The sequence below is a fragment of the Cricetulus griseus genome, chromosome 3 (assembly GCF_003668045.3).
Source record: "Cricetulus griseus strain 17A/GY chromosome 3, alternate assembly CriGri-PICRH-1.0, whole genome shotgun sequence".
In the NCBI taxonomy this organism is placed as follows: domain Eukaryota; kingdom Metazoa; phylum Chordata; class Mammalia; order Rodentia; family Cricetidae; genus Cricetulus; species Cricetulus griseus.
In genome coordinates this window covers 210,823,577-210,835,731 of record NC_048596.1, presented here as the reverse complement: position 1 = coordinate 210,835,731, position 12,155 = coordinate 210,823,577, and the positions used below count along the sequence as shown (strand labels likewise).

The following is a 12,155-nucleotide window of genomic DNA, read 5'->3' as shown; positions in this document are numbered from 1 at the left end:
ATATACACATATATATTGTTAAACATCTGTATTAATGTAATCTTTATTATACATTACATATTATTAATATATCTCCAAAAATATTAATATGCTCTCTAGCAATAACTTAATACTGTTTAGTAAAAGCTATTGAGTGTGGTGATATATTATCTATGACTTATTAAAGCTTGCCTGAGGATTTAGAAAGCAAAGTAAGCAACAAGCCATAGAAGCCAGGCATACACCTTTAATCCCAGCAGCCAGAAGCTAGGAAGCAATGGTAGATGCCTTTAATCCTAGGACTCAGAGGTAGATGGATCTCTGTGAGTTCAAGATCACCCATATCTACACAAGATTGAATCAGTCTATAAGAGAATGATAGCTCACACCCTTAATCCCAGGACTCACTTGAGGTATATAAGACAGTAGCAAGGTCGCAATATAAAGCATTCATTCTCCAGCCACATCTAAGATTCTCCAGCCACACTGAGGAGTCAGCAAGATCAGCCCATTCAGCCTGGCTAGAGGTAAGAAAGAGCTAGTGGCCTGCTACTTTGCTTTTCTGTTCTTCATCTTGAAGTTTGAACCCCAATATCAATCTCTGGGTCTTTTATTTTTCATGTTACAATTGAGTATAAGTAACATCTGTGTAAGATATTTATCTCACCATATGTCAATTCACATGTGGACAACATTTTCTCTTGTGTATAGATAACCAAGGCGAAGTAAATTTAAGGACTAAAGTGTCTGTGGCGGGGGTGTTTTGTTTGTTTTGTCCAGACAAAGTTTCTTTGTGTAACCCTGGCTGTCCTGGACTTTGTCGATCAGGATGGCTTCAAATTAAGAGATCCACCTGCCTCTGCCTCCCAGGTGCTGGGATTAAAGACATGCTCCACCAGACCCAACTGAGAGCTAAATTGTTTTATGCAGACAAGTATTGAACAAACAAAACACCATGAGTCAGAATGATCATAGACAGATTCAGATATAGAAGCAACTATAAGCAATTTCTGAAAAATAAGTCCAAATTAGTAAATGTTTTTAAAAAGAAACAAAAAGAACATCACAAGGAAATGTCAGATAGTGAAATCAGAATAATTAACTAACAGCATAAAAATCTTATGCCATGTAAATAAACCATATCATCCAGAGTTCCAGGAAATACTTTTCCTTGACGAACTGTCTGAATAAAGTGATAACAGGTGCTGAGTGTTGGCGGTGCACACCTTTAATCCCAGCACTCAGGAGGCAGAGGCAGAAGCAGATAGATCTCTGTGAGTTTGAGGCCAGCCTGGTCTACAGAGTGACTTCCAGAACAGGCTCCAAAGCTACAGAGAAACCCTGTAGCATGAAAAATAAAAGACCCAGAGACTGATATTGGGGTCCAAACTTCAAGCTCAAGATCAGAAAAGCAAAACAGCCTGCCACTAATTCTTACCTCTACCTCAGACTGAAAGGTGATCCTGGCTCCACCAAACCTCACACTACAATCCCAGACTGCTATGCTCCAATCAACATAGCTGGAGAATCCTGAGAGTGACTCCTGAAGACCCTGCTCCTATCTTTTATACCTCTCTAGTGCTGGGATTAAAGGTGTGAGCTCTGCTGCTCATTTAGACTGATTCAATCTCATGGATCCCTGGGTGGTCTTGAACTCAGAGATCCATCTGCCTTTGTCTCCTGAGTTCTGGGATTGAAAGTATGCACCACAACTGCCTGATCTCTATAGCTTGAGGTGACTTTGCTTTCTGAATCCCCAGGCAAGCTTTAATAAATCATAAATAATATATTACCACAAAACCCTATCTTGAAAAACCAATAAAATAAAATAAAATGCTGGTAAGTGAGCCATTGGAACATTGAAAAGTAAAAACCACACAATCCTAATTCAGATCAGGAAATTGAATTCATGAACAGGCACTTTACCTTATCTTCGGCTTCTTTTGGTGAACTGGAACCACAGGAGTTGGATCCGCTGGGCGTCCTTCAGAGAAAAAACATACAACACACGTGGTTGAGTTTGTTTCTCTAACACACTGCTGTGTGTAGGGCTACTATGTGTTAAATGTGTTTCTGCACTGATGCTATTCCACTTCTGGTTTAATTATCACTTTCTACCCTCACTTCTCCCAAATATTCAGCAAAGCATCACTCACAGTTCTAGTTAATCACCTATCATAATCCAACTTATAATCACATTAGGTAATGTCTTCAAGGTCAAACACTCCAGAAATCTACAGAATATGGCATTTAAAATGTTGTAATAACATAGGCACTTTTTATGACAATGAGATATGTCTGTTCCTGGCAGCACCAATCTACTTAAGAGAAGATGGTGGCCATCAAAGAAACTCACATGGAGTAAGCCAATGGACAAGAAAGTGCCCTTGCCTCAACTGCTGACAAAATGCTGTCCAAATTAGACAAACAGGATGCAAAAAAGAATGACTACAAAACCTTGCCAAGGCAAGGCGGGACAGCCCTTAGGAAAATCCTGCTTCACAGAAAAATCTGCCAGAGATGCTAGACTTACAGGCAGAAGATGGATGCCCCAACATTGCAGAAGAACCTTGGGTGACTGTCCAGATAGCCAGCTGTTTCTGTCATTTCTCACATTTTTGGAAGCCATTTGCTCGAACTTCCTGCTTACTCAGTTAATATTATTTCTTTCTCTGAGGAAATTGAAGGCTAGATAGTTATAGTTTTCATTGTTTACCAGACTAAATTCACTAAAGATGCGTCAAGTGTTTTCTTTATTGTCTCTATTTTAGTTTTCAGGTCTTCAACTATCTGAATTGTTTCCTTCAGCTGTTTGATTGTATTTTCTTGACTTTCCTTAAAAGATTTGTTGATTTCTTCCATTTTTTGGTTTGTTTTTTCTTCTATTTCTTTAAGGGATTTTCTCATATCCTCTTTGAGGGCCTCTATCATTTTCATGAAGTTGTTTTTAAGGTCATTCTCTTCTGGTTCATCTGCATTGGGATGTTCAGGTCTTGTTGGTATAGTATCCCTAGACTCTGGTGGTGTTATATAAGTCTTTCCATTGTTGGATATGTTCTTATTCCGTTGTCTTCCCATCTCTTCTTCTAGTGGGTATAGGTGGGGTCTCTCCTCCTCTCAACTGGAGGGTGGATGGGCAAGACTGAAATGGCTGCTAATGAAACTGGAAGCTTTGTTCTGCCTCCAGGTCCCTCTTTTGTGTTTGGTGGTGGGAAGGGTCTGGAGGCCGCAGGTCAGGGAGCTCAGAGAGGGGGAGGTGGGCTAGGATAGCCCCTGGAATTCACCTCGAGGACATGGGGGAGCAGGAAGATTGAGTCAGGGGAAGTATAAAGGAGAGCAAGATAAGAGATATCAAAATAGAGGGAGCCATTATAGGTTTAAAGAGAAATCTGGCACTAGGGAGATTTCCAGAGATCTACAAGGATGACACCAACTGGCAATCTAAGCAATAGTGGAGAGGCTACCTTAAATACCCTTCCTCGATAATGGGATTGATGACTACCTTATATGCCATCCTAGAGCCTTCATCCAGTTGTTGATGGAAGCAGAGGCAGACACCCACAGCTAAACACTGAATTGAACTCCTGGAACCCAGTTGCAGAGAGGGAGGAGTAATGAGCAATGGGATCAAAACTGGGCTGTTGAAACCCACAGAACAGCTGACATGAACAAGGGGGAGCTCAGGGACCCCAGACTGCTGGCTGAGAGGCCAGCATGGGACTGATCCAGACCCCCTGAACATGGGTGTCAGTTAGGAGGCCTCGGCAATCTATGGGGCCTCGGGTAGTAGACCAGTAGACCATATGGGATGATATGACAGACTTTGGAGATCCCCCATGGAGGGCCTCACGCTCCCTGGGGAGCAGAGGGGAAATGGGGGGGGGGGCTTGGAGAGGATGGTGAGGGGCAGGGAGAGGGAGCTGGGATTGACATGTAAAGCAAGTTTGCTACTAATTTTTAAAAAATTTAAAAAATAAAAAAAATTTAAAAAGATATACTATTAAATAGAACAATCTTTTCAAGAAAAAAAGATATGTAAAGTGTAAAAGGTTTAGAGACATTAAAAGATAATTTGATAATGCAAATTAGAATAGGAAATTAATTAAGTACAAGACTTTGAACTCACCAAGATAGAATAGTGAAGTATTTTCTGAATTTGTCAAATGCAAATGGGCTAGACATTGTTGACGAACTTATTACCTGCATGTATGGTATATACTTATTATACTTATTGTATGTAATTTTTCTTATGTTAGTTGTAGCTTCTTTTTGTATTAGACAAAAAGGGATGATATATTATTTATGATTTATTAAAGTTTACCTGAGGGTTCAGAAAGCAAAGTCAACCACAAGCCATAGAAGCCAGGCACATATCTTTAACCCCAGAAGGCAGAAGCTAGGAGGTTGGTGATACACATCTTTAATCCTAGGACACAGGATTAAGATGTAGACCGATCTCTCTGAGTTCAAGACCACCCAGAGATACGTGAGATTGAATCAGTCTAAAAGAGTAACAGATCACATGCCTTTAATCCCAGCATTAGCGAAGTTTAAAAGACAGAAGCAGCGTCTTCAGTATTCAGTAGGAGGCATTGATTCAACAGCCACATTGAATGTAGGAAGGCTCAGATCAGGCATTCATTCTCCAGCCAAGCCGAGGAAAGGCAGCAGTTTGAGACTTGGTGAAGAGCTCCTTCATGGAATCCATTTCAGTCTGAGCTTCAGGTGAGAGAGAGCTAGTGGCTGGCTGCTTTGCTTTCCTGATCTTCAGTTTGAAGTTTGAATCGGTTCATTTATTTTCCATGTTACACTGCTGTGCTCTTTTTAGTGTTGCTCAATCTGGAGTATGTGTTGGCATCCTACTAAGTATGTTTAATTGCTCTTCATACCTATTTAATGGCTTGGGCTTGAGTGATTGGACCCACTATAGAATACCACGAAGAAATAAAAATAAAAAGAATTAGCTATACCTGTCTGGTTCATCAACTTCCTGTATCTTTTTTATGTGGCTTACTAACAATTTTGTCAGGTTCTCATTGCTTCCCAGTTGAGCCAGGATAAGTGGTGAAACGCCACCCTATGGGGGAAAGAAACAACACTCATGATTCCCAGAACTTCGTATTTCTCACAATAACTGGAAATCAGATGGAAGGCACAGTGGAGCTCAGGGTCTGCTGTGGGTTCCGTGAACCACAGCCTGGGCCTTCTCACCCCATGGTGTTTCCCCACCTGCTGCTCTGCCTGCCTGGAGCTGCCCATGAACACCAATGCTTCCTCCCGACACTCATTCAAGCATGAACTGGTTCCCTGAGCTTTGCTTCCACCCTGGCGTTTACCATGATATTATGGAGCACCTGGTTGCTCCCAGCTAAACCAAAGCTTCTTGAGGATGGGAGCTGTGTCTTTTGTCTCTAATTCCCCCAAACATTAAATAGTAGTACAAGTTTATGGTATTTCCCTTGAGTAATGAGTCAAACTACATCTCTAGAGCGGGGTTTAATCCTCTGTATTCCAAAGAATATTTACTTTCCCAGAGTTGCCATGCCTCACATAAATGCTGGATAAACCTGAGCAGGACAGGTGCAGTATGGAGGAAATACCATGACATGTGTGTAATCCTTATATCTGCTTTTGTGGCAAACATTCAGTGTCTTGGCCTTGACAGCATTCCAGAAACACCTATATTTCCACCAGGCTGTGGAAGAGCTCAGTAGATTCTTTCTGTTTATAGTATAGGGACCCATGGCAGACACTCTGCTCCAAATGGATCACTGAGGACAAGGCTGTAAATTAGATGGCATGGGATTCAAATGAACTTTGGTGGCTTATTAGTAAAAGGTCCATGGGAAATTTTCCGATAACAAGAAGAGTAGTATCTCATTCATAAGATCTCTTATACACATCTGATACACATCTATTTAAAATTAATTTTTAGGTCACCTCTTTTTTAATTACTACTTAAAGTTATTTTTAGTTTTAGGCAAAATACAAATGAGAAATAAAATATAACTGTTTATCAGTACAAATTCTGATAATCGTTCATGTGGATCTTTTTAGCACAATAAAAACTACTAACCTAACTGGGTGTGGTAGAGATTGCCATTAGCCTCAGCATTTGGGAGGCTGAGACAGAGTTCCAGGACAACCAGGACTACAGAAACACAGAGAGAGGCATGATGGAGAATGTCCATAAGCCCAGCATTTAATAGATGAAGGCAGGAAGACCAGTGTCATCCTCATCTACATAAAAAGTTTATGACCAACCTGGACTATATGAGATCCTTTCCCATAAACCAAGAAACAAGCAAGCAATAAGGGTCCCATTGCCATTCTTATGAACTCGTGGTTACATATTTACAACTTCCAGGGTGATATTGCCAGCAATTCTCTTTATAACATTTATCAGAGAAGTAGCCATGTAATCAAAGGAAATCGTGAAGTGTCATTGGGAAGGAAAAAGTTCCCATCAAACCCTATCTTCTAGAGATATTTTAACTTTCTGAGATCTGAGAATTCATATATTAAACTTTTTCAGAGATTCTTATGTCATAGTTGTATCAGAATCTCCATGAAATATTTTTAAATATCCATATGCAGGTCTTATTAGATTTGGTGAATCAAATTATATATATATATATATATATATATAATTATATAAATAAATAAAATCTTTGTAACGCAAACCCAGTCCAAATAATTTGGAAATCAAAGCTGTGTGGTCTCTACCTTGTTCGTTATGTTGGCATCAGCATTGTATTCCAGCAGCTTAGTTGTCATTGAGATATTCTCTATGAAAACGGCATAGTGCAGAGCTGTGCTCCCACTGTTGTCAGTAGCATTTGGATTGGCACCATGTTCTAATAAAATTGTCATGCATTCTTCATGATCATACTGTGAAGCCTGTGGGAAGTTACATCAAGTAATACATTGGAAAGATGAGAAATTCAAGATGAGCATTCCATAGATTTCACTAATTATTTGCATTAAGTTGAGATAAAAAATCATGTTTATTCTCAGTATTTACAGCAAACCCATGTCAGACTGAAACTGTTGGCTACTATCTACCTTAATTAGTGGCGTGCTGTTGTAACTGTCACAGAGATCGATGTCACAATTCCAGTCTAGTAGGAGGGTCACTACATCAGGATGTCCATGTGCACAGGCATAATGTAAAGGTGTTCTGTGGAAATGAGGACTTTTTAAGAATTTATGCAAGGCTAAGTCAAAGAAACACAATTATTCATGTGATTGTAAACATGATTAGCATGTAAGTAATTTTCTTCTGACATATGGGCAATATTTATCAGTTCTTCCCACACAAGTTTTGGCTGCCAATTCAGAGAAAGATTTTGCTCACATTGCTGGGAACGAAGCATATGCAGTCCTGCATGGGAGGCAAGGATGCCATCACTAAACTGCATGCCTGGTGTCTTAGTTAGATTTTCATTGATGTGATGAAATACCATGATCAAAGCAACATGGGAAGGAAAATAACAAATGGCCTGATAAGAGTCTTTAAACTTCCCTTTGAAACTTCACAAGCTGGGCCTCTATCTTCTGCATTGCCCTCAACATACTTATCTTCCAAATTCCTACAGAACAGCTCACCAAGCATTAGAACACTCAATGGCTTTTTTACACAATGTTTCAAAGTCCTTCCACAATCCTCCCAAAGATATGGTCAGGTCTATCACAGAAATAACCCACTATGATGGTACCAATTTGTCTTATTCAGGGTTTCCATTGCTGCGATGAAACACCATGACCAAAGCAGCTTGGAGAGGAAAGGATTTATTTCACTCATAGTTCCAATTTAAAGTTCATTATCAAAAGCAGTGAGGGCAGTAGAGGCCATGGAGGCGCTGCTTACAGGCTTGCTTCTCATCTCTTGCTCAGCTTGCTTTCTTAAAGAACCCAGGACCAACAACCCAGGGATAGTGCCACCCACAATGGGCTGTGCCCTCCCCCAGCTGTCACTAATTAAGAAACTGCCCTATAGGCTTGTTTGTAGCCTGATCTTATGGTGGCATTTTCTCATTTTCTCATTTCCCCCACACAGATGACTTTAGCTTGAGTCAAACTGACATAAAACTATCCAGAACACTTGATCAAAACAACCTTTCTGAATTAAGACTTAATTCAACTTGGATTCAAATCCTATTTTCAACTCTGTTGCTACCCATTATTTGGTCTCCACACCTAAATCCCTCAATCATAAAATGGTGATCAAAATATACTCATCTCACAGGACATAGTGGAACAATTCAACACGAACACTCACAAAGCATTTAGAACAGTTTCTACCACTAAATTGCTCAGTGTTGAGATGTTTTGCTATTTTTTTCATCTGGGGACATGGTCTTGCTACAGAGCTCAGGCTGGTCATGAATTCACCATGTATCTCAGAAGCTTTAAACATGCAATTCTCCCACTTTAGGCAACTGGTACCGGGGACTGCAGGTGATCACACTGTGCCTGGCTTGTGATCCTCTTCATATACTTTGACCACTCTGCATTAGAATGCTTCTTCTAATTCATAACATATTAAGCTTTAATTGACAGAAGTTTTTAGATTTTTTACAGTAGAGGGTCATCACAACCCATGGTGCCCATATTAAATCATACATGTATATTCTAAATGATTTTGGGAATTCTAGTCATAATATTCAAATAAATTTAAGATCTGAAAAGTTGGGTAGGTAAAGGCAGTATGATAATAAAATTATATCCAAATATAACTCTTGATTTATAACCTTCAGCAAAAGAAAAATCAGGACTCAGATAAGAAAGCATGGATCATTTTATTCAATGCTGATATTTACAGAATGTGCAGAAATAAAATGTTTCAATTGGTAATTAATATGATTATCTGATACGCTATAACTTTTCAAAATGGCTGCTCTTTACAATTTCCTAACTGTGAAATATTGTTATTTGAATGGAAAGAGGCAATAGTTCAGTTAGCCTTGAGTACAACTTCTTTAGAATTTCTACACAGGGCAGGAAAATATGGACACTTTAAGGATGAGTGGCATTTATAGGCAGTAAAATAAGTGTGCTATGTAATAGAGAGCCAACATGTGTTTGGTGAATGAGTGGGTAAAAATAATAGATAAAGCTCAGGAGTCCAACATTTTTATATTTAATAATTGTAATAATTTAAATAAATTTAATTAATTATGTTATTAATTCTCTCACAAATCACAGAATGGAAGAGATTGCAATTATAATTATTTTTATCAGCAGGCCATATGAGTTAAAGTTACATACTGTCTGTGATCATTCTCTTCCCTTAAGACAAGGAAATGACATCAGCAAAGGAGTTTAACTGCAAAATGAATTTAACTGCAAAACCTCTGTGTTAGCATTTGTTTTTACTCCGGTGTGATTCTCTGGTCTGAAGTCAGTTTCGAGTGTGTGTGTGTGTGTGTGTGTGTGTGTGTGTGTGTGTGTGTGTGTGTGTGTGTGCACTTGCAAGTGCCTTTGTGTGTTCTGGATGAGTCATGCTAGCTAATCTTCACCATGTTTTTGTTTTATTACTGGCACATCAAGACCCACAGTTGTGAGAAGTTTTTCATTTAAAGAGTTATAAAATAGATGGATTGCGATTTCATTTATTAAATAAACATGTATTTCAACACCCAGGAAACTATGTTGATTTATTTAAGTGTCAATTTGTCACAACTTAGAATCACCTGTGACCAGAGCCTCAACTGAGGAATTCCGTAAGTCAGGTTTGCCTGTGGAGATGTCTGTGGGGTATTATCTTGTTAACTGATATAGAAAGACACAGTATGGGTAGCACCATTCCCTTGGCTGGGCTTGAGTTGTGTGAGATCAGTGAAAGCTAGCAGTGAACAATTTGCATTTGTTTCACTCTGTTCTTGACTTGTGGACATGGTGTGATCAGATCCTGCTTCTGACCTCTCTGCTATGAACTATAACCTAGAATTGCCCTCCAGATAAACTCTTTGCACACCCTGACAAAAGAAATGAAACTATGACAATAGTTAAGTGACCTTTAAGAAGTTTCATGATGAATAACTGATGACCCTTCAGGATGAAATACTAAACTTACTGGAAATATAAATATGGCAATGGCCAATAAGAAAAACACATAGCACTACTATGCAGATTCTCCAAGAGAAACTAATGATGTCATAGAGATATGCAAACTAGATCCTCCAATGGCTGTTATTTGTTTATGGACTTAGATTAATTATTCAGTGTTTATCAAGCACAATCAGAGGTAATATATGTGACCTTGCTGTCCAAAATTTTCCAAAGTGAAAATACACACAACTTTTATAAAGCTCATAGTTATTTTCTCATTTCTATGTTTCACTTTTCTTGACTTCATGAAACCAAGCTCTTTGCTTTTCTATTCATGTTTTCCTTCTCTCATGACTGCAGTCATTATTAAGTATTTTTATGAAAAATGTTCATAAAACAAAAGAAAACTTGAATTAGTGATAAACATTTGCTATCTTATCTTCAGGAAAATTCAACTAAAATGACAATGTCTAATTATTTCTGTATATGAAACTGTATGTATGTAATAATATAGTTGCATAGTAAATTTTAAATTTATTATACTTAACATAAATATAACATAAATATGTGTTAAATATATTTACATTTACTTATATAAATATATTTATATATACTTAAATATAAAATATACAGTTTATATTAAAGGTTGTCTTTACTGAAGTGTTGGTGGAATATATCAATATACAGGTACAAATAGGATATAAGAAATTATTATGTGTAAAATATGTACAAACTTGCTCTTCCCAAGAACTATTCTATTACCACTAATGTTTAATAATATTTCTGCATGTGTTCATGTCAGAAATCACAGATAAGAAAAAAAAAGGAAGGGACCATCTTACAAGGATGGCATATTAGAAGTGAATTTGTGATGGCCAGCTTAAGAAAACTAAAGAAAACAAATGACTCTGTGCTAAAGAAATCAGGGAGAACACTGAAGTCACAGTATAGTTTTCAGCCAGATGAAAAACTCAAGAGACATAGAAAGGTTGGGTGGCACTGATGAGGAAGCAGACTGTGTGCCCACCCTAGGCCACACGTTAAGACCAAAGCTCCCACAATCCTGAAATCCAGCTGGAGGACTCCCTTAAAAAATGACTCCAGAGAGTGAAGTTAGCATTGGAGGAGTCCACCTTGGCTCTCTGTATTCTTCATATGGGTACTCAGACCCCATCTTGAAAGGGTGTCCATTAATTCCATTAAACTGAGTTTATTTGGGGGATTGAAAGAAGAAATAATGACAAATGGGTGAACGTGAGGTGGCTGGGTGAGAAACAGCTGCATCAAGCAGTCACAGAAGAGGAGGGCGGGACATTAAAGCACTGAGAATTCCAAGTGTTGGGTGGTGGGTGAACAGCTCTAATGTCTGACCCTGCCCTCCTCCGGGAACAGTACAATAACTGCCAAGCACAGAGATTGCCACCTTTGGTTATCAAGACATCTTCGTGACAAAGGTCAACACGCTATACACCACCGTTGGAAGCCATGGCAGTTCCCTCCTCGCCCTAGTCCTCGGGGCTTAGGTAAGGAAGCTGACTTTTCTTTCTCCACATGCCTCCCAGCCTGCCCCTTGACCCTGACCCCCAGCCCCAGTCACCTGCTGTTCCTGTCTCGGTCATTAGCACCATTTTTCGCAAGCTCGAGTCTACACTGAACCCTGGCAACATCGCCCAACCTTGCAGCCTTGTGGATCTTCCCGTAAGCTTCATACTTTGGGGGCTGTGTGGTGGAGTGGTGTCTAGTAGCCCTGTGCCGACACCGAGGCCTCTGGCTGGTGGATGAGACGGAAGAAGACCGTCTTTGACTGAAGATGGTCAAGAACTTCTTCATCGAGGAGCTCCCTACCCACCCCCTACCCGCTGCCCTGTCCGCTGTGGGCTATTATCCGCCCACAGGGAAAACACAGTGATATGATATGAAAAAAAAAACAAAAAACAAGTGAGTTTTGCCGCCAGCGCCCACGACCACGACATCTACCCTACAGGCAAGCTCTGTAGGTAGAATCCCAGTAGCATAGGTACTCCTGTCAACTGCATTCCATCCCACCGTCACCAAGCAACGCTTCTAAACACAGACAATCCTACCATTGGGACAGCGTAAGTCAAACAACTGTGACAGGTCAG

General features: G+C 39.5%; 1 protein-coding gene across 1 annotated transcript in view; it reads right to left on the bottom strand.

Moving 5' to 3' along the window:
* LOC103160317 (ankyrin repeat domain-containing protein 26) overlaps positions 1–11,862 on the bottom strand; it is a 66,026-nt gene extending 54,164 nt beyond the window's left edge. The window contains exons 1-5 of the mRNA XM_035441708.1: positions 11,630–11,862; positions 7,045–7,159; positions 6,706–6,879; positions 4,950–5,056; positions 1,906–1,963 (exon numbers count right to left, since the gene is read on the bottom strand). Of these exons, the coding sequence (XP_035297599.1) occupies positions 1,906–1,963; positions 4,950–5,056; positions 6,706–6,879; positions 7,045–7,159; positions 11,630–11,862 (687 nt within the window). The remainder of the gene's footprint in view (positions 1–1,905; positions 1,964–4,949; positions 5,057–6,705; positions 6,880–7,044; positions 7,160–11,629) is intronic.
* Positions 11,863–12,155: the final 293 nt, after the last annotated feature.